Source organism: Canis aureus, chromosome 6 (genome assembly GCF_053574225.1).
Source record: "Canis aureus isolate CA01 chromosome 6, VMU_Caureus_v.1.0, whole genome shotgun sequence".
In the NCBI taxonomy this organism is placed as follows: domain Eukaryota; kingdom Metazoa; phylum Chordata; class Mammalia; order Carnivora; family Canidae; genus Canis; species Canis aureus.
This window is the reverse complement of record NC_135616.1, coordinates 44,993,533-45,019,777: the sequence shown is the minus strand read 5'-3', so window position 1 is coordinate 45,019,777 and position 26,245 is coordinate 44,993,533. Positions and strand designations below refer to the sequence as shown.

At 47.8% G+C, this 26,245-nt stretch overlaps 1 protein-coding gene across 1 annotated transcript in view; it reads left to right on the top strand.

Moving 5' to 3' along the window:
* The first annotated feature begins 211 nt into the window (after positions 1-211).
* KIF26B (kinesin family member 26B) overlaps positions 212-26,245 on the top strand; it is a 439,262-nt gene continuing 413,228 nt past the window's right edge. Inside the window, exons 1-2 of the mRNA XM_077901364.1 lie at positions 212-860; positions 1,606-2,007. Coding sequence (XP_077757490.1) covers positions 798-860; positions 1,606-2,007 — 465 coding nt within the window. The 5' untranslated portion in view covers positions 212-797. The remainder of the gene's footprint in view (positions 861-1,605; positions 2,008-26,245) is intronic.

The following is a 26,245-nucleotide window of genomic DNA, read 5'->3' as shown; positions in this document are numbered from 1 at the left end:
CAGGAACTTCCCCGCGAGGGGCGAGATTTACGACCTGCCCCCGCCCCCCCGGCGCTCGCCTCGCGCTGTCAGGCGGGCGCGCCGCCGCATAAAATGGATCCGGGGCGGCGCGGCGGCGGCGGCGGCGGGCGGGCGGCGGGCTCCCGGGCGGCGGGGCGGCGGTTCCCGAGGCTCCGCGCTGCGCCCGGGCGCACACGCGCGCACTGACCGCGGCGGCGCCCGGGCCACGCCGAGCCGCCTCTCCCTGCCCTCGCGCAACTGTCAGGCCGAGCGGGCCGGCGGATATTGGCTCCGCCACGCGCCGAGGCTCCTCCCCGAGCCTGGATCTTTATATTTTGGGAGAATTTCTTTGAACTCAGTTACCGAGCTCCGTGGAGGAGACAAGTTCCCGCCGCCGGTCGCCGGCCGGGGCGCGGCGCGGGGCTCGCCCACCGTCCCTGCAGCCGCGTGTGCCCGGCCGCCCTCCTCGCTTCCCTCGCGCACTTGGCCGGGGGGGAAATGCCAATGATCCGGATGTGACCGTGAGAAGAAAACGCGCGACTGGAGGAGGCCGAAGAGGATGGGGAAGAGCATTATTTGAGGAGGAGAATAAACCAGCCACTCCAACCCGTTCTGCGAATTAGTGCTATTACTTCTGGGCTCCATTTGCTTCGATTCTCTCCCCCCCCCCCCCAATTAAGAAATCTTGACTTGAGGGCCAAGAGGCGGCCCCCGACCACGGGGGGACCCTTCTGGGTTGGAAGACCTGGATGTAGCGTTGGTGGAACATCTAGACCCTCTCCGCTGGAAAAGCCACCATGAATTCGGTAGCTGGGAATAAAGAGAGGCTGGCGGTCTCCAGCAGGGGCAAGAAATACGGGGTAAGTTGTGACGGGTACAATGCGGAGGCGCGTTCCCGGCGCCCTCCTCGACCCGGGGGCCCCTTTCCCCGCGGCGGGCGGCTCCACGGGGCGGCCCCGGGCTCTCCCGCCGCCGCAGGGGCGCCTCCGCCGGGCGGGCTGGGCGTGCGTGCACGGAGGCGGGTCCGCCCGCGAGGACGCCCGCACGCTCGCCGGGCCCCCAGGATTTTCTCAGCCCCCGCGATCCTGGCGGTCCCCGCACCCCTAACTTTTGCAGCATTCGTGCACTTCCAGGCAGAGTTAAGCCGACCAGGGGGAGGGTGTGCACGAATTCTCTGCGGTTCCTCGCGATCATTTCCCCGGAGCCTGGAGCTCCTTCCATGTACCTTCAGGATCCGCAGGGCTGCACCCCAGATGAATAAAAAACCCAGATGCTCCCCCACCCTCAGCCCGCGGCATAGCGTCTTCCAGGATCTCGAACCGGGGCTTTTCCCGGGATGGGTGACTGTATGGGTTCCCCCTCGCAGGACCCGCGGGAAGCCCCCGAGCCAGCCCTCCCCTCCGGACCCGAGGAGGAGTGCGCCGGCGCCGGGGAAGCCGCGCAGGGGCACCCGAGCGGCGGGGACGGTGAGCGGGACAGACGGAGGCACCTTCCGCCGCAGGGCTCGGAGGGTCCGGGGCGCGCGGCCGTGGCGCTCGGCCGGGCCCTGGGGGCGCGGGGGCGCGGGCGCCCCACGGCCCCTGACTCTGCACGTCTACCCCGCAGGTGAACGAGGTCTGCTCGCCCACCAAGCCCGCGGCGCCCTTCTCCCCCGAGAGCTGGTACCGGAAAGCGTACGAGGAGTCGCGCGCCGGCAGCCGGCCCACCCCCGAGGGCGCGGGCTCGGCGCTCGGCTCGTCGGGGACCCCGTCCCCCGGCTCGGGCACCTCGTCCCCCAGCTCCTTCACGGGCTCCCCGGGCCCCGCCTCCCCGGGCATCGGCACCAGCTCGCCGGGCTCCCTGGGCGGCTCGCCGGGCTTCGGCACCGGCTCCCCGGGCTCCGGCAGCGGCGGCGGCTCCTCCCCCGGCTCGGACCGCGGCGTCTGGTGCGAGAACTGCAACGCCCGCCTGGTGGAGCTGAAGAGGCAGGCGCTGAAGCTGCTCCTCCCGGGGCCCTTCCCCGGCAAGGTGAGGCCACGCGGGGGCGGGCGGGGGCGGCTGGGCCCCCGGACCCCGGGGGCGGGGTGGGGGGGGGGGTGGCGGCGAGCGCGCGCCCCGGGGGCACGCAGCGGGGAGGTGCGCGGGGGCCTCTCCGCCCACTGGGTGTGCGCCGCGCTTTGGTGCAGCCGCGCTCCGCTCCGCTCCGGACAGCGAGCGCGTCGTGCTCCCCGCCCCCGGCCACCTGCCGTCGGCCCGGAGCGGGGGGTGCTCCGTCCCCCGAGACCCAGCCCCTGCCGTGCGCCGGGGGACGCTGGGCACCCGCGCTGGGGGCCCCCTCCCTGCCTCGCGCGCGCACTGCTGGCCGGGCCTTCGACTCTCCTCCCCACCGCCCCGCGCTCCTTCTGCGAATACCCGTGGGACGAGGACAGGCGAGCTGATACTTAGGGGTGGCGTTTCCCTTCGCCTGTTCGGGGGCCTTCGTTCCCAGGATGACGGAAACAGAGACTCCGACTCGAGCGCCAGCATTTCCCCCCTAGCATTCCGCGTGTGTGGCTGAGGAGGGTTGGGGTGGGCGCGCCTGGGAGCGGGGCTGCCCCGAGGCCGGCTCCGGCGCCCCTCCCGCGCCCCGGGCACAGCGCGCAGCGGCCGCGGCGGCTCCTCCATGGCAACGCTGCCTCGGCGTGGTGTGTTCATGAGACCCCAGAGTGTAACACAATGCAATTGTGTTTGCACTGTTGGGCCCAAGTACTATCAAGTGATAATATTTACTCTTCCACTTCAAAGAGTTTTTATCAGTGGTTAGAGAGAAATATCCAGAAAACAGAGCGCATAGCTGTGGGGATTTCTGACACCGCTCAGTGGCATTTTCGGATTTATATTCCTGTGCCTTTTGAAATGAAATGCTGTGATTTTCAGTCGTGAAATTTAGCGGTAACTGCACCTGCTTGCCTCGTCTGCTTATCTAAATTCACACACGTCAATGTTTTCATATTGCAAGGGTTAAATTACACAAATACCCACAGAGGTTGTAAAATTTTACACCCAGAGAATTACCACCCAGAGAATTGGTTTTATGAATTCCGAATTTATCTCAAGAATAATTAACTTGTGGATTGTTGTCGGTATGCCATTTCTGCAGTTTGGTGATAAATCTGCCCCGGCTCTCCGAGAACAATCTCAGGGAATATAAAAGCTTATTTTATACTTGCATTCAGTATCCTCCAATTTAACACTGTTTCACTCACACATTTATTTACTCTTTTGATCGTTTATCAATAGTCTCTGATTTCCCACCACAGTCAGGGCACTGTGTTAGGCACAGCAATGAAATAACAGGTACCTACAGTCCTTGTCCACACGGAGCGTGTATTCTAACGGAGGATACAGACATTGACCGCAAAACGCACAATTCAGAATTTGCTCCCATGTGCCCTAAGTCCTACAGAGGAAGAGTGTGGGGTGCTGTGAGATGGAACAACCAGACTAGACTACCTGACAAATCTTGAAAAACCTTGGTTCTTCAAGGGGTCCAGAACGCATGGCACCATCTGCTAGGTGGTAATCCTAGTAAGTTGCAGCCTACCAAAACATTCTAGAACATTCTCAAGAGCCTGTTCTAGGAATAGCTTATTTGGGTTGCTGAGTGCTGCTATGTGCAAAGGTCAATCAAAATCTACTCTTTTCATACAAATAGAGGAAAGGAAGGAAGCCTAGAGGAAGAAGAAACAAATGTCCAAATTCAAATGCATCTATTCTATGTTGTGGACTCGGGTGACAAAATTGATTTTGGATTTTGTTGGAAGCACCTGGACCATCCATTCCCAGTGTTACAGGAGGCAGGTCAATATATTTGCCAATTGTATTTACATGATGAAATTAACGGGACCCTGGGGAACCCATCGTGGACAATGAAGCTCAGTGCTCTGCACCAGCTTACAGTGACCCAGGCATGTCTGTAGGAGAGTCACACAGGAATATCACACAGTGCCGCAGTTGCCTGGAGTTTTATATGGGATGTAGCATAAAAAAATGAAACATGACATTTGGTACAGGGACTGCACAAGACTTAGCCAGAAACAACAATACCTGGATTGCCTCATTGTTAGTCATGAGGTAGGGGGCCTCAGTTTTAACTACAAATCTTCTGGGTATCTCTGGGAATAATAATAATAATAATAATAATAATAATAATAATAATAAAAGTTCAGCCTTTTCTTTATTTTTAAAGCACCAGTACCCTCAGTTGAGGTACAATTTCCATTCCAGTTTTCAAGCCTGCTATATTTTAAGGCAACAAATGCTGTGTTCTCTTGAGCATGATGGATGGAGGCCCGTGGATGGATGGAGGCCCATGAAGAAGGCCTGCCTTCTTCCCAGGGCTGGATTTATGAGCAAACTGTGAACCTCTGTAGGCTCTCAGGCACCAAAAGAGTTAAGTTTCATTAGCCTAAGAGATGTCATTGTGCCTCCAACATGCAATTTGCCCTGGAGAGTAAGAGTCTAGAAGATAAAGGCATGTTTTTGAGGGATAATTAGCAAAAACGATCATTGTAATTCACTTATGACGCTTAATTGTATTTGGGGAATATTTTCTTAAACAGAATATTAAACTCTACTAGGTGGTATTAAAAGTCTCCTAGGTGGACATTTAGAAGTCAGAGGCAGAATAGCACATTCAAGAATCTTACTGTTTTAGGCTGGATTTGGTTTTAGTTCTTTCTCCACCACTAATTTATTTAGTGACATTGAGTAAATCAGCTTTTGTCCATATTTATGACTTTCTTTGGAGAAAGATATGGGGGTTGACGATTATTAATTAGCCCAGATACTGTTGGATTTATGTTTTATGTAGTTACAGGTTTTTTTTTTTTTTTTATGAAAGATTATCCACTTTCAGTTTCTCATTTCATCAGTACATTTTCCAAATGTACAGCCATAGGAGTTCTCACTCTGCACTCATGGGTAGATAGCAAGCCCCCTTGAATCCTCCCGGTTTTATCTCGGGGACAGTTGGTTAAGGGGGGAGCTGAAGTTCTGGCGAGCCCACTGAGGGCGTCTGGCCCATCCCAGCATTTAGACAGTGGCTCTGATGGCCTGAGGAGTGACCACCCTATTCTGAGCATTCCTGGGAGTCCCGTGTCCCAGGAGAATAAGGCATCAGGGCAGAAGGCAACAGGACTTGGAGGTTTCTAGCTCAGGTAAGTAACTCTGTGGGTAGGGATGGTGTTAACTGAGGCAGGAGACAAGAGGAGATCCGGATTTGGGAGTTTCCCAGAGAGAAGGCTGATAATGGGTTTGGTTTCCCATGCACTGAGTGTGAGGTTTCTGGAGAGAGGCAGATTTAGGAATACAAAAGACTCTGGGGTGTAGAAATGGCAACTGTGAGCTCACGCAACTGTTGACGATGCTCTGGATTTGTCCCTTCAAATAACAACTTACCTGGGTGCGTAAAGATCTGTGCCTGGTGGCGGATTGTAAAACATTTGGATTGACTTTTATTACCTCAGTCAGTAAAAAGGTACTTACTGGGTTTATATCATGTCTTTTTCTAGGGCTGGTAAGTAGAAGGGGTCAGATGAAAGAATGTGGATTTGTGAAGTGTGGGGATTTGCAGTAAAAACAGTCCTTTTGCCCATTGTAGCGTTCCAGTGTGTAAATCTAAAACCATTTCATATCCACTGGCACGAGTGTCTTTCCCATTTTATGCACAATCAAGGCACCAAGCAGAAATAAGGGCCAAGGAATGAATCTCCCACCTTTGAGCAATCCTAGATCATTCTGGTAACTGAGACACAACTTTTGAATTGACAGTGGGAACTCTAGGAAACATCAGCCCCAAAGAATTCCCTGGAGCAAGCAGAAATGTTTCGGGTTGGCAAAAGGGTATCAGGCATCTGTTCGTTTCCATATCAATAAAAGAAAATCTTTTTTGTAAAAAAAAAAAAAATGTTCACAACAACATTCCTATCTGATTTTCTCTCAGTCAAGTATTCTGGGACCATTTATGCCCCAGAAATATCAGGAAGATTAGCCAGACATACTGAGAGGGTGGCCAGGAATTAGAGAGATGAAAGAAAGGAATGTGTCATAGGGGTTTAAAAACACCAAACGTAGACTCTAAATAGCCAGAGCCCAAGTAAGTCTAGACTTGGGGAATATGTGTGTGTGTGTGTGTGTGTGTGTGTGTGTGTCTGTGTGTCTGTGTGTGTATTTCTGTATTTTTCCCAGCTCCAAGACAGGTATGAAAAAATAACTCCATGTAGAAATTCCTCTAGAAGCCATGCATGGTATGATTCATTACAGATACAATACATGTTGCATTTTAAATACATACTAATTAAGAGAGAAGTTTACCAGGAATCTTTTTTTTTAACCTGAAATCTTTTTAAGAGCACATGGCTATTTTCAGAAAACGTTATTTGAATCTTTCCCACTTCAGAAATATTTTCGATACAAAATCAGCTGATAGATAATATCAGTAATGAGAACACTTCTGAAACATTTTAGGGATTCTAAAAACATTCCCAGTAGAGCCACGTGAGTGGTAATCTCTTCCTTCGGGCTTAGCAAGCTCTGGGTAATGGCATTTCATTCCACCAGACTTTTAATTGTGAACCAATACGGTCAGTTTTTATAGTGACTTAATTCACTTTGTAAAAATCCCTGGGCTGTAGTAATGTCTTCCACACTCATCGCAGATAGGATTATTGCATTAGAAATGTGATTTTTAAATGACTGAGGCTAGTAATTTGTCAGCATTTGGAACGATTAAGTCAATAAAATTTAGGCAACATGAGTTGCTCTTTGGCATATCACAGATCGTGCCATTCATCAAGTAATCCTAATGGTGATGGTAATGATGATGATTATAAACGGCTAGCAAATTATTGGCCTGAGGATGTGCTAGGCACTGTACTCGGCCATGCCTCCTCCTCCCCGTACATCAGATCTCCTATAGCAAAGTAAAGATGAATCCAATTTCTTTACTCTGGAATTCAAGTGATTTATGTGGTTCAGGTCACAAAAAGGAAGCATGAGTAAAGATGCAAGGTACAGAGAAATCCAAGGGAGCTTCCCCGTCGAGTCCCTTGAGAGTCACTGTTAGGATAACTGGCTGAGTCGGAGACCCCCCCCCCCCCACCTTAGAGAGAGAGAGAGAGAGAGAGAGAGGGAGAGGAGAGTTACGATTGTTTTTCCTGGGCTCACAGACGGTAGCATCACTTTTCAGGGGGTGGTGGGAAAAATATATGGGGTTGTCAGGATTGTGAACTGAGTAATTTTCTTGGCTGGAATGTAATGCAGCGGGGAAAGGAACTTCCGCATATTTCTCTTCGCTCACTTGAGACTCTCTGTTGCCTGCCCTTTCTTGAAAACCCTGTCGGGGCACCCTGCACTGGCCTCCTAGGGGGGAGAGTCCTTCAGGGGGATGTCTCAGCACCGCGGCCCAAGGGCTGCCAGACTTCAGCTCTGTTCTGCCCTGGCCAAGACGGCAGGTTGCTGGCTTCTTTCAGGGCTCATGGTCTGTTTTCAGGAGAATAAACTGATTTCCTTTTGACTCTTGAATCACGTGCTGACCATAACATCTTTTCTTTACCTCTTTTTTTTTTTTAAACCTCCTCTGTGGTCTTATTGTGGCAAAGAAGCAAGGTTTCAGTGGGTTCCCGCTGATCTTTCATACTTAATGCGCCATTCTGAAATCTTGTAGAGTAGAGTGTATTTGTGTAGGTGCCAAAGGACAGGGAATAAACCTCTATTCCTAAATTACTTTAAGAATGTTTTATCAAGGGGCACCTGGGTGGCTAAGCCAGTTAAGCATCCAACCCCTGATCTTGGCTCAGGTCTTGATCTTGGGGTCCTGAGTTCAAGCCCCGTGTTGGGCTCCACGCTGGGTTTGGAACTTACTTTAAAAAAGTGCTTATCAAAATAGTGAATCATGGGCAGCCCCAGTGGCTCAGAGGTTTAGCGCCGCCTTCAGCCCAAGGAGTGATCCTGGGGGCCCAGGATCGAGTCCCACATTGGGCTCCCTGCATGAAGCCTGCTTCTCCCTCTGCCTGTGTCTCTGCCTCTCTCTCTCTCTCTCTCTCGTGAATAAATAAATAAAATCTTTAAAAAAATAATGAATGAGCTCCAGAACCCATCTAAGGAAGTTGGATTTCAAGTTATGATTACAAAGGCTATCACTTTCAGGTTTCAAAGGAATTCGCCTATGTTTTCTTTGAGTATTTCTGTGGTTTCCTTTTAAATATTTAGAGGTCTGATCCACTGGGAAGTCACTTTGGTATATAATGAAAGGTACACATCGAATTTATCATCTTCTAAATGTCTATCCAGTTGTCACCAGTTCAAACATTCATCATCCATATTCCCCCCACTGATCTGAGATACTATCATTATCATAAAACAACTTTTCAGGTGGACTTGGGTCTGTCGCTGTATCTTCTGCTATGTGCTGTGTATCTGTCTCTTCGTGTGCCAGTTCCATGCTATTTTACTTTATTTTATTTATATTTTTAGATTTTTATTTGCTTTAGAGAGAGAGAGTGTGTGTGTGCACATGGGGGAGGGAAGGGGGAGGGGGAGGGAGAGAGACTCTGAAGCAGACTCTGTGCTGAGTGGGGAACCTGAGTGGGGCTCGATCCCACCACCATGAAATCATGACCTGAGACAAAACCAAGTTGGATGCCCAACCAGCTGAGCCACACAGGCCCCCATGCTATTTTAAATACAGAATCTTTGTAATATGTTTTAATATTTGGTAGGGCTATCCCTCCCTCTCCCAAATAGTGTGTTTCCTTTCTGGGAGTTTCCTGGTTAGTCCTCCTTCTTTCCCACATGAACTTTAGAATCAACTTGCCTAATTCCAGAAAATAAGTCTTTTAATTGGGACCATGTTAAATTAATATATTAATCTGGGGGATATTTGCTGTCTTTATGATGTTGAATCTTTCCCAAGAACATGGAATATATTTTCTGTTTGAACAAGTCTACTTTTCAGCAAGTTTTAAGGCTTTTCTCCTATAGACTTTGTGCATTTCTTGTTAAATTTACTCTCATATCTTTTGTTGCTATTATAAATGAGCTCTTCACCTTAATCTTCTAATTGATAATTGTGCATAAGAAGGGTATTGATTTGTAAATTAACTTCATTTCCTACTTATTAAACTCTATGTGTTCATTAGTTTTAAAATCAATACTCTTGGATTTTCAAAAGAAATTTTTTTAAAGATTTTTAAAAAAGATTTATTTATTTATTCATGACAGGCACAGAGAGAGAGAGAGAGAGAGAGAGAGAGAGAGAGGCAGAGACACAGGCAGAGGGAGAAGCAGGCTCCATGCAGGGAGCCTGACGTGGGACTCAGTCCCGAGTCTCCAGGATCACACCCTGGGCTGAAGGCAACACTAAACCGCTAGGCCGCCCGGGCTGCCCAAAGATTTTATTTATTTATTCATGAGAGACACAGAGAGAGGCAGAGACATAGGCAGAGGGAGAAGCAGGCTCCCTGAAGGGAGCCTGATGCGGAACTCGATCCTAGGACCCTGGAATCATGACCTGAACCAAAGGCCGACTCTCAACCACTGAGCCACCCAGGTGCCCCGGATTTTCAAGAGAATATATCTTATACAAGTAGATATATCATTACTCTCTTCCTTTGCTGTTTTTATTCCTTTAATGGTTTTCTCTGTTACATTGATTAATGCCCCGATACAGTGTTAAATGAATGTGATACAGTGGGCATGTGTATAGTTTTTCCCATTAAGTAAGATGTTGGTTTTTGGACTGAGATGTACATATAGTATTACAAATTGAGGAAGTATCCATCAATTCCTATTTTATTTAGTGTTTTTAATCAAGAATGAATGTTCTATTTTGCCAAATACTTTCTCAGTTGTTAGGGAGATGATCACATGATTTTTCTCCTTGGATCTGTTAGTACTGTTAATTATTATTATTGTTTTCCTAATAATGAACCATCCTTGCATTCCCATAATAAACTCTATTTGGTCAAAATGTATTTCTAAAATATGCTGCTGACTGGATTTGTTAATATTTATTGTCTTTGCTTTCATATTCCTATGCCCATTAAGCATTTTGGATTCCTGCTTATGTATCAATTACACTGCTCTCCCACATTATAACCAAGGTACCAAAACGATGAAAATTCCTGTCTGAGAGCAGCTCTCAGTCTGGTTGAGAGACAGGCAAGGAGCCAGAGTTAGAGAGCAGTATAGTAAGTGCTGGACCACAGGCCATGTGAGTTGGCAGGGAGCAGAGGGGAGGATAGAGCTGCCTTTGGCAGGTGGATGGGAGTCTGGCTCATTGAATGCAGGGCAGCACTGACATCCAGGCAGTTAGAAAGGCAGACACAAGGCACAAGGAGGTTATGCGTGCTCAGTCATACCCTTTGGGGGACTGCAGGGGTGCATTGTTACCATAGCACAGCATGTGCATAGGTGAGGAACATGCTGGAAAGGCAGCAGGGAGAGGATGAATGGCCTTGCAGCTGAAGAGTCTGATTTTACCCTATAAGCCTTGGGTGACTGTTGATGGACATTTGGGAAGAGAATGAGGTGACCAGATATCTATTTATGAAAGGTTACTCTGACAATGAGGGAAGATAGGCTGAGGGCAGCATTGGGGAGCCCACAAGTGGCTGAGGGCAGCATCGGGGAGCCCACAAGGAGGCCCCTCGCCATGGCCTGGGTGATGGAGGATGCTAAGACGGTGGCAGTGGCAATGGAGAGGCAGCTTGGACCACATATATGTTGTACATAGAAAACCCACAGGGGCTGGAACTCATGGGAATATGGGGCAGAGGGAGAGGAGGAAGATTAGGGCTCTCCCTGATTTCTGGCCGGGACAAGGGTGAGGAGCTGCTGCATTAATTGAGATGGAGGGTACAGGAGCAGATAGGGTTTTTGTTATTGTGGGTCTGATTTACGAGGAAGGTTGTGGATAGTAAAATTGGTTTGGGCTCTGTAGAGCTTGAAGCAGAATGTTCTAGGGGGTCCCAATGGGATTCTGAGCTGGAGACATGGGTCTTCAAGATGTTGGTGGTGAGTGTGGTGGCATCCCCAGAGGGTGAGCTCTCCCCAGATGGTGAGGCTGTGGGTGGCAAGAGAGCATGGAGCTGTGGGACTCAGGGACATTGAAGGCATGGGCACTCTGAGGAACCAGAAGAGAAGTCAGGGAGAAGCCAGAAAAAGGGGAAGAAAATCAGAGACAGTGGAGTCATGGGATGAGAGAGAAGCAAGCTTCAGAGGGAGACAACGGTCAGATACCTTGGAGAGATCAAGGAGGTGATGATGGAGGTTTCCCTGATTCAGTGAATGGGAGGTGGCTGGGGATCTCTGTTAGAAGAGTGTCTGGTGCCCCGAGAAAGGTGGGCAGTGACAGCATGTCCAGGAGTGGGTAGAGAGGCAGCACTTGAGTTGTTGACGGCACTAAGAGGGTAAGAGATCCATTTTTGAGGCGCTTATGACCTTAAAAAGGAAGACCTGGGGTCCACAAACCTAGGTGCCAAATTGGGTTACATCACTAAGTGTGTGACCTTGGGCACAGTCTGTCTGAACCTGGTCCTGTGACCTTGGGCGCAGCCTGTCTGAACTCCTCCTTGCACTGGTGGCAGTGGTAGGAGGGTCAGTGAAACCTGCCAGGTAATGTCCAACCTTCACTTTCTGTCTATTCCAGTGGCTTTCCCTGGGAAGGTAAATTTTATGAAAGCTCCCTCCCTCTCCCCTTCTTCCCTCCCTCTTCCTCCCTCCCTCTTCCTCCCTCCCTCCCTCCCTCCCTCATCCCTCCCTCCCTCCCTCCCTCATCAGTGGTCTCACAGCAAAACGCAAAAGCAGCAGAGAAAACGGAGCCAGTGAACTCCTCTCCTTTTCCATTTCTTCGCCTTCCAGCAAATAAAGCGCTTATTTATTCCTTTATAGGGTGACTCCACAGAAAATTTGTGAGAGCTCAGTTGACAAAAATAGCCACTCCTTTCAGTTGCGATACCATGAATATGGAGTGAGATTCCTTGTCACAGATGGAAATCCCTTCGTCAAGCCCTGCCCCCTCCGAGACCCTCCAGGGAGCTTGGCAGACGCTGTGTTTCGCATTCCCACTCCTGAGCAGGGAGAGCAGATTTCCCCCAGTGAGGGCATGGGCGATGCTGCAGATCTGGGCAACACCAGGAATCTGGCTTATCTGCCTTCCCATCCAGTTTTATCTTTTGCAGACAGTTTTCTTTGCAGTTATGCTTTGCTGATCCTATCGCATCGATGCCGCCCAGACCTTGCGGAGAAGTCTGGAAATAGAGACCCCTCCCCCACTGAGCGGGTATTTCCTGCCCACGTTTCAGCTCTCAGAGCGTTCTTGGAAACTCTTACCCAGAAAGGGTCGATATTCCTGTGCTGCTGTGTGTGGGTTAACATATCAGAAGGCTCTGGGGTAGACTGAATTCTTTTGATAAGCAGAACTATATCTAAATATATCTTAAGTGTTACAGGCCATGTTGGGCAGGGGGAGGCTATTTTGACTCATCGTTTCTGCTTAATGGAGTTTAAGCTCGATACTGTTGCCAGCCACAAAAAGTTCTTGGAAAAAGGTTTGTTAGCTCTCCACTCACGGCATGGTTTTAAAATCTTTGCTAGTTCTTATGCACAAAATGTCTTTATTTTCATTTTTATTTTTTTAAAGATTTTATTTATTTCTTAGAGAAAGCACACAAGTGGGGCGCAGGGGCAGAGGGAGAGGGAGAAGCAGATTCTCCCCCAGCTGAGCAGGGAGCTGCATGTGGGGCTCTATCCCAGGACTCTAGCATCACGACCTGAGCTGGAGGCAGGTGCTTTACCGACTGAGCCACCCAGGCGCCCCCAAATATCTTTATTTTTAAAGAATGAACTGCAAATAAGTTAAAATCTCTTTTGCCCCATGAGTGGTGACAAATATAAGCTTTTGATGCTTCTTTATCTAAGCTGAGTGATATCTGAGATTTATAATTGCGAATTCAGGATTTTTTTTCTTGGAACTTAAAGAGCTTGAGATTTGTCTGTGGTGTGATTCCATTTTTTAATTAGCAGTGATGAGCAGCCACACTTCCCCGTGAAACACTACTGTCTTATTTATAGTGGTTGCTTTCTTTGGAGTTGGAATAGCTGCTTCCCTGCGTCCTGCTCCATCTAAATGGTGGTTTCATGCAGCAATAGGAGACTTACTTATTAACCGAGTAACAAACCAAGAACAACCCAAAGCTGTTGAGCTCTCTAACCAACTGGTTATACAGAAAATAAACAGCCGATCAGGCGAACAGCTGGCAACCGCCACTGTTGTTGTTGTTGTTGTTGTTGTTGTTTTTTAAAGATTTTATTTATTCATGAGAGACACACAGAGAGAGGCAGAGACACAGGCAGAGGGAGAAGCAGGCTCCCTGCAGGGAACCCAGTGTGGGACTCGATCCTGGGACCCTGGGATCATAACCTGAGCTAAAGGCAGACGCTCAACCACTGAGCCACCCCAGACATCCCCAATCCCAGATGTTTAGTAGAGAATGGACTATCCTTAGATGAGGAGACAAGAGTTTGCCATCTTGCCCTCAGCACTAATTAGCACTGGGATCTTGGGCAAGCCTGCTAGCCAGCTTGCACTTCATTCCTCTTTTGTAAACCAGGAGAGTGGGAATCGGTGGTCTCTGCAAGTCTCTGAAGTCGGAGAGGAGCCCCAAGACTATGGTACCCAGGCCTTGCTCCCTAGTTCCAAAGGGATCTTCATAAGGCCTCACATGGGTTTCTGGCTACACCTGGAGCCTGAAGCTGTTCCTAGGGTTGCCATGTTTGTGGGACTCCCCGCGCCCCCCTGCAACCAGCCAGGCCTGTCCTCCTGGATTGCCCATCCAAACAGAGGTACTGCCAGCACTGTCATCCCTGATGTGTCTGCATTGGAATTTGGATTGTAAACTGATGGACAGGATCCTTCCTGTTTCTTAATAAAGCAGTTTACTTTACTGTTTTCTTTGTTTGTACACAGAAATAAACTCGGGCAGACAAAAGGACAATCGATTTTATAAGAGCAAGTTGGTAAGGAATGTCTGAGAAAAAATAGTTCCTTAGTTATAAAGATGGCTTATAGTTAGTTTTACATGAAATAAAACCCTGTCATACTGATTAGGATTTATTTTAGTTTATTTTTTAAAAAGATTTATTTATGGGAAAGAGAGAGAGAGAGGAATGGCAGAGGTAGAAGCAGACTTCCCATTGAACAGGGAGGGACACCACCCCCTCCCCACATACACGGGTTTGATCCCAGGACCCTGAGATCCTGACCTGAACTGAAGGCAGACTCTTAACCAACTGAGTCACCCAGGCACCCCTTGGTCAGGATTTAGAAATAATTTGCGGGGAGTTCATCCAGGGTAGCAGTCCAGGAACACCAAAACTCCAGACATTTTATTTGTCTTTCTTTAGAAAAATTCTACACCTAGATTTTTTTCTAATACTTTTCTTCTCCCTTTTGTTCCCCTTCTTCCCTCTGCTCCTATGAATACAGTTGTTTAGACCAATATTTACATACTCCATGCCCATGACTTGGGCATAATCTCCTGTAGTTTTGGAGGGTGGTCTGTGAGGAGCTGGCAGGTGGCCAACTGCCAGGTTGGCAAGGTCTGCTCGTTTATTATCCATCATATTTTCTTCTCTGACAAGTAACCTAGCTTGTCTTTTACCTGTCTGCGTCCTGTGAAATGTTCTGCTCACTCTTATTTCAACGATAATAATTTGTATTTGCATTGTGATTTAAACATAACTCAGGGAGCCCGGATATTAAAAGCAGAACTTCAGGAGTGCTGGAGTGGTTCAGGCGGTGAAGCATCTGCCTTCAGCTCAGGTCATGATCTCAGGGTCCTGGGATCCAGCCCCGCATAGGGCTCCCTGCTTAGCAGGCAGTCTGCTTCTTTCTCATCCTCCCTCTGTGCTCTCTCTTTCTCTCTCTCCCTCAAATAAATAAAATCTTAAAAAAAAAAAATAGAACTTCATCTGGCCTTGAGCAGCACTAGGATTCTGGTGCCCGTACCCAAGTACCACTTTCCATTGGCATTCTTGCACTCAGTTCTCTGCACCCCTTCCAGGGGAGGCTCACTACACACGCTACAGCCAAGAGTGCCCCACCCAGTTCTGCATGCCCTCCACGTATTTTCGTTGATTGTGGTCCCAGGTATCGGAGTCTTCGTTGCTCCCGTAGTCATTTCCCCCTAAATTTGCTCAGGTAACTCTTGGTAGAATTTCTAAGAAGTCTTTCTAACCAGCTGGGCTGTGCGTGTATGTGTGCACGCACATGTGTGTGCATGTGTGTGTGGACATCTTGCAGGAGCCCTGGAAGAAATGCACAAGCTGGAACACTGTAGACATCCTAGCTCAGGTTTTAGGCATGTTTACCCCTGAGCTTTTATTGGAGGTCAAGGCAGCTAATAAAACAGGCCGTGCAATTAAAGGGCATTGAGCAGAGCAGGATGGCTAACTGTCTCGGCAGCCTGCAAGCACAGGAAGGGCTGACAGCAGCCAGTCGCCTAATGATGGCTTTACAAGTATTTTTGCAGCCAGGGTGGCAAATGTAGTACAAAGGCATGGTTTTCATATGCCTAATCAAGTTCTCTGCTTCCTGTGTGAAGGAAGTTGCTGGTTGTGGGCTTTTTCTGTGGTGGTGGTTTGTGCTAATTTACTTTTTAAAATGGAGTGTTTCTTGTTAGTAGTGATTCTCCCTAACAGCCCTTTATGGTGGTCAGGAGGAGATAACAGTGACATAGAGCTTTCAGGGGTTGCTGGGGGTCACCCGGAAAACCTCTGGCTCCCAGTGCTCCATCAGGCTCTAGTAAGATTTATTTAGGCAGTTGTTTTGCCTGTGTGGATCTCCCTGGAGCAAGGTCATCATATTAGGAACTTATGCTTTACTTAGTATCTGTGTACCCACTAGACAGTAATTTTTTTTGTCTGTGAATTCTCTAAGGATTTCTAGCCTTTCAGGGAAAAAATCTCCCCCATTCCCCTTTCATATAGTAGAAACCTCATGGGAGATGAGGGGAGAGACTGATGGAGGAGGGGATGCTGGCAGGGTATGGCGAGGGGGGTGTGATGCCTGCCCACTGACGTGGCCTCTTGTTCTAGAAGAGTGAAATCCACAGGGATGAAATGTGAATGCAGCTCCCTTGCCCGGGTGGCTCCTGGTCTAGGTGTTTCTGGATTGACTAGTTTGGAGATCCTTGAATTTCTTTTTAGTTGATAAGACCTTGGTTTTTGCTCCATTTAATATGGTTGTGTTCAGTTCTGGTCTGGAGAATAACGGAATTTGGGGGTACCTGCTGGATGCTCAGAATGGTCCCAGGTATTCCAGGGAGGAAGTGTATCTTCACTGGTCAGAACTCAACCGAGAGGGCAAGCTCCAGGCCAGGCACCCAGACACCAGGCCCTCAGATTTAATTTCTTCCTTCATCTGATGGTTGATCTGTAGGGTTGATACAGCACTGCCTCCTCTATCTGGTGAGGTGGTGACACCGGATCACATCCAGGCTGGAGGACAGTCTTCAGTAATAAAGGAACCCCCCCCCCCCAACCTTAAAGGCTGGGAACTGTCACAGTTTGAAGTGAAAGGAAAAATGCACTGGGCTGCTTTCAAATCCTTCGGGGCAGAGTAGCAAGGAAGTGAGCTGTTTTTTTTCCCAAGACGTGACTGGGTCCCGCTGGTTCTGAAAAGAAACAGAGTAGTGTTCACTGCTCTATTTTAGAGCACGCGTCAAGTATCTTTTTAGAAGGATCATGAACTTTCCAAACTTTCTTTATAATCCTTACACAGGGCAAAATTCAATATAATATGTTGATTTACATGAACATCATAAAATTTTAATGTTATACATCACCTCCACTCCTGGAGACCTCAGAATATCCTTTTGAGTCATTAGCATGTTATAATCCTAGAACTATAGCATGGAAGGAACTTTAGAGGTTATGTAACATTGCGTTACTTATGCTATTTTTTAAAGATTTATTTATTTTTTAGAGAGAGGGAGAGAGAGAGTCAAAAGCTGACTCCCTGCTGAGTGCAGAGCCTGATGTGGGGCTCAATCCCACAACCCTGAGATCAGGACCTGAGCTGAACCCAAGAGTTGGATGCTCAACCCGCTGCACCATGAGGCACCCCTGGGTTATTAGTTTTGCAATTAAGAGCATGGTTCCTGCAGCCAGACTGATGGGGTATGAATCTTGGCTCTGTCATTTGCCACCTCTGTGGACTTAGAGAGGGACTTGCCACCTTCTGCCTCAATTTCCTTACTTGTATAATGGCATTAACAGGAGTAACTGCTTCATAGGTGTATTTTGCCTGGCACATGTTCATAAAATATTAGCATCCAAACTGCCATTTTATAGAAGAGAAAAATAAAACTCACCTCTCTAGATGGTTCGTTCTTTTTTCTTTTCTTTTCTTTTCTTTTCTTTTCTTTTCTTTTCTTTTCTTTTCTTTTCTTTTCTTTTCTTTTCTTTTCTTTTCTTTTCTTTCTTTTCTTCTTTCTCCTTCCTTCAGAGGAAGAAGCAGGCTCCTTGTGGGGAACCCGGTGTGGGACTCAATCCCAGGACCCCGGGATCACGACCTGAGCCAAAGGCAGACGCTCAAGCACTGAGTCAGCCCCGGTGCACCTAGACATGACCTCCTGACCCCAGGATTCATTCCACGCAATTAACATCCAGTATATTTATTTTCTAATTCTCTCATGCTCTGTGTCTGTCCATCTTGGCTAATCTGCTTGGCCAATATTTTTTGGCTGTTACTGTATAGCTGTGTGGTCACCAGACTCGGTGCTGGGATAGAAAGGTGGTTAAGAGGCAGCCCTGCTGCCCTTGAGCCTCCCAGCCTGGGGTGTGGGCAGGTGCTGACTCCTGCAAGGGATGGCTCTGCTGGCTGCCTATGGATGGGTTCCAGAAGAGGTGATTGAAGCTGATCAGTGAGTAGGAACAGGTGGGCGAAGGCTGCAGAAGGCAAGGCATTCCAGGAATATCATGAACAGAGATTACGCAGTATTGCCAGACATAAAGTGTCCAAAAAGAGGAGTCACCACATTGCCCTTACAAGAAGTTAAATGACAAGGGATGCTTTATATACCAGTTTTAACAAATGATGATACTACATCAAACATCAGGTTAGCAGTGCAACACCCACATTCATGACATCATTATTCATCAGACCCAAGAGGTGGGAGCAACCCAAATGTCCATCAGCAGATGGGTGGATAGACAAAATGTGGTATAGATACCATGGAAGGAAATAGGTAAAAAAAAAAAAAAAATATATATATATATGAATATATATAATATTTTCTTAATATATTAAAAGGAAGATTGGGACACCTGCTATCACATGGATGAGCCTTGGGGAAATTATGCTGAGTGAAATAAACCAATCACCAAAGGGACAGATACTGTGTGACTCCACTTACAGATGATGCTGAGTTCTCAAATTAATGGAGACAGAATGGTGTGGAATGATGGTTGTGGGGGGTGTCTGGGGGGAGGGGGCTGGAGACTTGACACTTAATGATAAGGAGTTTTAGTCTGGGAAAATGAAAAAGAGTTCTAGAGATGAATGGCGGTGATGATTGCATGAACATGGGATGTACCTAATGCCAGTGAACTGTGCACTTAAAAATGGTTAAAATTTTATGTCATGTAGACTTTACCCCCCACCCCCTGCCCCCTCACCCATGTGCCAAACATGGCAGTACAAAATGTGTCACAGGATAGTGATCTAAGGTAAGAGACATCCTGGCAGATTGCCTGGGCAGGGAAGCTTTCCTCCAGTAGTGGCTCGTTAAGGGTGACCATGACCACGTTTGTTGATCTAACCACCACCTGCCTCTAAGCACATTATGTGCAATCATATTTGATCCAACGATTGGGTATGGTGACTGTCCCCATTTCACAGACGAGGAGATTCATCAAGGCTAGGGATCCGGCCCACATCCTGCAGTAGTTGTGGGGCCAGGGTGGGTTGGGGACCTCCCTGTGAGCCTCCCTGAGGTCCCTTGGGAAGGAAGGGGCCAGGCGAGGGCCTGCACAGGGGTGTAGGAATTGGCCCTTCACTGCCACTTACCTTCTGAGAAGCAGCTGTTTTGTTTGTGTCTGGGAGTTTTGAAAGTGTGTGTGTGTTTTAAAAGCTTTTATTTATTCATGAAAGACACACACACACACAGAGAGAGAGAGAGGCCTAGGCAGAGGGAGAAGTAGGCTCCTTGTGGGAAGCCCAATGCAGAACTTGATCCCAGGACCCCAGGATCAAGCCCTGAGCCAAAGGCAGATGCTCAACCACTGAGCCACCCAGGTGCCCCAGAGTTTGAAAGTTTTACGTGGGCCATCATCATCATCACTGAGTAAATTCATCATTTTGAGGGCAGCACATAAAGTGGCTCCCTGCATAATAGTTATTAATAGAGTGCTGTAACTATATTGCACATTTTGCAATAGACTAAAAAAATGACTTATTAGCTCTTGGGTTCTTGACAGCAATATGTTAAGTGGCACCATAACTTTTTCGTATTTGCCAACACATTTTATTGTGGATATTGGTTTTTTGGAGTTGGACTAATTGGACAATTTTAAAGATTAGACAGGTTGATAGAAACTTATACTTTAATAGCTGCTTTTTGGGGCACCTGGTTGCTCAGTCATTGAAGTGTCTGCCTTTGGCTCAGGTCATGATCTTGGGGTCCTGGTATCAAGCCCCACATCGAGTTCCATGTTAGGCTCCCAGTTCCCTGTTCTACTTCTTCATCACCCTCTACATCTCCCCCCACTCCTGCTCTCTCTCTCTTTCAAATAAATAAAGTCTTTAAAAAACAATGAATAGCTGCTTTTTTTCAGGTTATTGTACTGGGCTTTTATCATTTTGTTTCCCCACTGTGTGACATTTCTTACAGGGATGTTATAGCCGGATATTGGGTGGGGGAGGGTCTGTCTTAACCTCGATTCACAAGCTGGAGAAAGAAAGGAGGGTAGGGAGGCAAGAAACCTTTTTTTTTTTTTTTTCCTTTTTTTCTTTCTTCTTCTGCTCACCAGTGTTTGTATAGCATCTGCAGGTCTGGGCTATGGGATCCTTGATTGCTGTCACCACTGAGCTCACTCACACTCCTGCCTGGTCTTTTCTGAAGGGGTGCTGTTCTGAGTTTGTGGGATTTCAGGGGTTAATGAGATGCTTGCCTTTTTATAGGCATCTGACTCTTACCAGGTTGAGGGAAGGGAGTTTGGCCGTAGCATCACACACCCCACAGACGAAGTGCCCCAACATCGATATCAGACTATAAGGCTCCCAGGCTTTTCTTGCAAAGGTCTCCTTCAGACCATTCTCATGGATTCTGGCTAATTGGGAGTTTCTTTTGGCGGCTCATTGCTCATTCCTTACTGCCTTTCCTGGTTGAGACTTCCCACAGTGTGAAAAGCTACAACAGTGGCTTTTGTCTGAAGCAAGGCCATGGATGGTACAGTAACTGCTTTCAGATGCTGCTGGTGTGGCCCAGACTCAGTAGGGTCACCACCTAGAGGTGAAAGGCTACATATGCCATTACAACTTGGAGCCAACCCACCTCCAGACTCCAGTGCATTTCAGCAGAGAAAGGAGGAAGGATAGGGTGACATAGGTGCTAGATGGCAGCTATAAGTAGGTATGGGAAAGTCTAAGAGTAGAGCTTCAGTTTCTAGAGCCATTTTTGTAAAGGCATTGCTGATGTTAATACAAGAATATCAGTGATGTAGTCCTTTGGTCCTGCAATATATGTGTGTCTCCTATGTGAACATTTATGGTAGATAGACATATGAATTACAAGGCATTAGGTTCAGAGGGAGGTTGTTTTTCTTTCCATAATTTTGAGAAAGGTTGAAATTGAAATCTTAGTTATGTTGTTTAGCTCCACCAACCTTTTTGACTGTGCTGGTCTGAAACAGTCACAGGAGGTTGAGACTCCCTTCCCAGGTCTCAGTCCATTTGAGCTTCATTCCCTTGGGGTGGCTGCTCTGTCATATGTGCTGTGGATGTGATTGTGTTGGGTGGCTCAGTGAGGTGGTGGCTCAAACACACAGCCCCAGAAACTGTGTTGGGAAGTTGGGAAAGGGTGTAATTAAGTAGGAGGCAGGGCTGCCTTCTGACGTTGAGATTCTCCATGGATCTCCCTGGAAATACCAGCCAAGGGCCAGTTTGCATTGGCTGAGCTCCTTAGAGATTTGTTAAAAAAAACAAACAACAATAACAAAAAACCCTATAGGCACAAAAAATTAGAAGATATAATTTTGTGGCAAGATGTAGAAAGCCACTGAGTCTAGCTCTGATCCGAAAATAAGAAAGAAACCATAATCTAAGTTCTGAGATCTCTTTTATTGTATTCATGTTTCCTCAAAAGCCTTTTTTTTTGTTTGTTTGTCCTATTTCTAATTGTTTTCCCAGCTAGAGTTCAAAGGGTAGAGCCGCAAGCATGGAAGCATTGCTTTTATTGAAACTGGTGAAATTTTACCTCAATTTTTATTCCCTGTAAGACAGTGGGATTATTTTTCAAAAAACTTTTGTTTGGGAAGAAATGTATCTATGGTCTATGAAGATCATAACAGAATTTAGTGGGAAGTAGGAAGTCATATTCTTTGGAAGGAGACCAGAGACATCCAAGAAAGACACATCCTTTAGGGCTAACCTGGGATTTTGTTTCCTTTTCTCTTGGCATTCCAGCTGGTTTCTGGGATTTTCTCCTGTCCCCAATTTCTCTGGGTGTTTGCTGTTGCTGTGCCTGCCCTCAGGAGCTGGAAAACTCTGGGCCTTCGTAGTCTACACCCACCCCTGTTACTTCCCTCGATGAAAGCTGCATGCCCTTGGTGGCTAGGCTGCCAGTTGAGGGCATAGAAGGGACAGAAGGCCCTGACAGCTGTTATATAATAAGCTGTTCTAGCTACTGTCCCCAGGACACTGGGGAGGTGTGGGAATCTTGTCCATACCTTTCCTGCTCTGTATAAGGCTTCAGGGACACCCAGTGGATGGCTCCTGCTATGAACTATGACTTCAGCTGCCGTGGGGGGCATAGGGCTGACAGGATGGGCTCATGGGTGATGGGTCCTCTGAATTTCAGACGATTCTTTTTTTTTCCAAAGCGTTAATTAATTAATTAATTAGAGAGAGATAGCATGAGCAGAGTGGGGATGGAGGAGCAGAGGGAGAGGGAGAAGCAGGCTCCCCACTGAGCAGGGAGCCCGATGCAGGGCTTGATCTCAGGACCCCGAGATCATGACCCAAGTCAAAGGCAAACGATGCTTTACCACCTGAGCTACCCAGGCACCCCTGAATTTCAGCTGATTCTTCCTGTGACTTCTGCAGGAGATGTGTACTTCTGAGTAGAATCTGGTATGTAGCGTTGACCACTCTGGTACTTTTGTGAAGAGGTAGTTTTCAGGGAGCTGTGCTGTAGCCTCTTGAGGCCATTTGCATAACTTCTGCATAGACCCACAAAGACATGGCCCATTCCCTACAGTTTTGAAAAAAAGACAACCCTGCCTTTATGGATCCCTCATTCCCTCTGAGATAATGCTATCCTTTAACAAAAGAGCAGGGCTGAGTAGCCCTCCTTATGGCTTTGCTAGGGTCAGGGGTTGGCTTTGCTAGGGTCGGGGGTCGTGAGGAACGTGGGCTGTTGTGGGTGCACTGGCTCACCTGAGCAGCCAGGGGAGTGGTGGCGACTGCCACCCGGGTCTCTGCATGAGCTGGCCTCCGGGAAGCCATTGTCTAGGAGGTGAGGGCTGGGGTTCATTACCTTTTGGTTTTGATTTTACTTGTCTTCTGATGATGGATAACACTGGTGGCAGTTTGGGGCCTGTTTCTGATTACTCAGTGACCCTTCATCTGAGACTAAGTGAAAAACGCTCTCCTGAACCTCCTGAACCCTGGTGTTTCCTATGACCAGTTGAGTGGCCTCAGGTCCTGTGTTTTGGTTGAGAAAATGAAAGGCATGACATGGGGAGATTGAAGCTTTTTGTTTAAAGAGAAGGTGGAGGTCACACTGAGAACTGGTATAGGGATGGGCTGGGGTTGGCTTCCACACAGGAAGAGGAGGGCCAGCTAAAGGTATAGAGGGGGAGCATCTTTGGAAGGGAGATGAGGGCACCAGGCACTACCTGATGTCTCTGGGCAGAGACCACCTTGTTCCTTAGGAGGGGACCACGTGGAACTCAAGTCACACCCTATCTGTTATGTTACAGGAGATGATTTTTGTGCTTGGAGCTGCTCCCTCAAGTGATTCTAGAACATTCAGGAAGTATTTAGAGCACTTAATATGCGTTGGGATATTAGGAACTTGAAACTTTCAAGTACAACCAAATAACGGAGTCTGACCTTAGAGTCCCTATCCTGGACTTGGGGCTGCATTTTAAAACAAGAGGAGTGCTGTCCTTAGGGCTGTGGTTTCTGCTCAAGTGTTTTTTTCTTAGTCCTTTCGGTGATCAGATTCTTCATCAGTTGCCTCCTGGCAGTCTTTTTTTCTTTTTCTTTCTTTCTTTCTTTTCTTTCTTTCTTTTCTTTCTTTCTTTCTTTCTTTCTTTCTTTCTTTCTTTCTTTCTTTCTTTCTTTCTTTCTTTCTTTCTTTCTTTCTTTCTAGATTTATTTATTTATTTGAGAGAGGGAGAGAGAGAAAGGGAGGGAGCAGGAGGAGAGTGGAAGGGGCAGAGGGAGAGGGCAAAGCAGTGGAGCAGGGAGCCTGATGTGGGGCTGGATCCCAGGACCCTGAGATCATGACCTGAGCTGAAGGCAGATGCTCAACTGACTGAGCCACTCAGGTACCCCTTAGTGCTTTTTATTCTGAGTTTCTTTCTTTTCTTTTCTTTTCTTTTCTTTTCTTTTCTTTTCTTTTCTTTTCTTTTCTTTCTTTCTTTCTTTCTTTCTTTCTTTCTTTCTTTCTTTCTTTCTTTCTCTTTCTTTCTTTAACTGTGGGAGAATACAGAGTTTACCATCTTAAATTAACTATGTTGAAGTGTGCAGTGCAGCTGAAACTCTGAACCCACTGAACAGCTCTCCATCTGCCTTCCCTGCTCTAAGTTATTTTGAACTAAAATAGTGTTAGAAACACTCCAGAGCTCTAGGGAGAAAGACCTAAATGACTCATGAAGTCACTCATTCACTTATTCATCCCTTAAGCTCTTATGTGTGCCACTCTCTGTGCTACATACTGCAGCTTCAGAACCAGACAAAACCCAGACTTTGGTCTCAGGAGGTTGATCAACTTGTAGAGGAGACAAGCATGTACACAAATGAGTCCTTAAAGGCTGCAGGACAAACGTGGAGGGTGGAGTCGGAGCAGATGAGGTGGTGTTGGAAGGACCAGGGGAGAACCCTTCACTTGAGCTGTGAGGGAGCAGCAGCAGGTGTTGGCCTTGACAAGAGAGGGCACAGAGGGCATCGGGGGAGCAGGTGCAGGGAGCAGAGGCCCTGGAGCATCTGGAGCGTAGTGTGGGGAGGAAGACAGAGGTGATCATGAGCTGTGGACCCTGTGCGTCTGGTGAAGAACTGCATTCAGGGCATGGCATCTGGGTTCTAGGCTGATGGCTGGCGGCAACGAGGATGAGGACTGGAGGGTGGCAAGACTGCCACCGTCACAGGCAGGAGACCCTTGTGATAGTTTTGGAGGACTAGCTTGCCTTTGAAACATTTGATTTTGCTGTTATTCTATGAAATTTTTTGAGGATGTCAGATCCTCCCCATTTCTTTTTCTTTCTTAGAGAGAGCTCAAGCAGGGGAGAAGGGTAGGTAGAGGATGAGGGGGGAGAGAATCTCAAGCAGATTGCCTTCTGAACATGGAGCCTGATGCACGGCTTGATCTTACGACCCTGAGATCATGACCTGAGCTGAGATCAAGGGTCAGATGCTTAATGGACTGAGCACCCCAGGTCCTTCCCAGTTCTAAGTGTGGGAGGGACTTCTGTCTCTCTGTCCTCAGTTTGAGCATTCAACTTTAGATGCCGGAGGCTGTAGATGAGTGGCTCAGAGAGGGCATTGGTAGTCGCTTTTAAAAATGCACACACCTGCGGGCAGTCCTGAGCCTGGGTTAGCCTTTCTGGATGAGGCAGCTGTGCGGGTTCGTGGGCGTGGTAAGAGAGGAGGGAACAGAACCAAACCTCAGCCGTGGGAACACATTTGCTCCTGCACAGAGCATCATTTGGGGTCCCTCTGGAGTCGCGAGCAGACTCTTGTCCCCAACTGGGGGTAAGATGGGTGGGGGTCTGTCCCCCATGCCCCAGCCCAGCAAGTCCTGCAGCAGTTACTTTGCCTGCTCCCATCGGACCTTCTGTTCTGCGCTTTCTTCTGTCTCCTTCACACACAAATTCAATCCCCCCACTCCCTTTAAATCACTTTTGTGCTGGTTAACCTCTTTACCCTGATTTCCCCTCCTCTGCTGCTGCTTTTATGGTGGTTTCCGCTAATGGATCACCTGGACGAGATGCCCCCGGCTTTGTGAGCAGCAATTAGCGCTCACCCTGAGAAGGGGCTCGGTTGCCTGGCGGCCTCGGCTGGGAGGACGGATCGGGCCTGACTCTTTTCACATGAAAGTAGGTTATCAATGAGCTTGGATGCCAGCTTACCGCACGGGCTCTTGCCAGCCCTCTTGATCTCATCACGGTGTACATTTTCAAGATCATATCGCATTCGTTCAGGAGAATTCAGGAGAGAAAAATGTACTAGTAAAGCAAAAGAGAGAGAGAGAAGAAAATGATGATTTCTTTCATTATATTATAACCCAGATGAAAATGAACCTGGCTCCACCTGGCTGTGTTCTGAGAGAACCCGTGGAGTGAGTGCATGGAGGTGTGTTGGTTATAAGGGACGGTGACACCTAGCAGTAGGTTCAAAGTACTTTGTGTTCTGGTTTGTCTTTGGATTCCTTGTAGGATTGGTTTTCCTGGGAAATCTTGATTTTAGGGAAAAGATGAGATGGGGGGGCGGTGAATTTGGCAAGATCCTTCTAGTGTCGGCTTTGTGAGACCACGGAGGTGGTGCTGACCACTGCGGGCTGGCTGGTGCTACTTTCGGACACCAGGTTGTTTGTTGTTGGCCAGACTTTTACACACAGGAATGTAAGATTATTCTCTTTTGTTTTTTAGTGGTTTTACTGAGATACAGTTTATATGCCATACAGTGCACCTGTGCAGTCCAGTGGGTTTTAGTGTATTCCCAGAATTTCGCAACCACCATCCCTGTGTAATATTAGAACATGTCCTTCCTCAGAGAAAT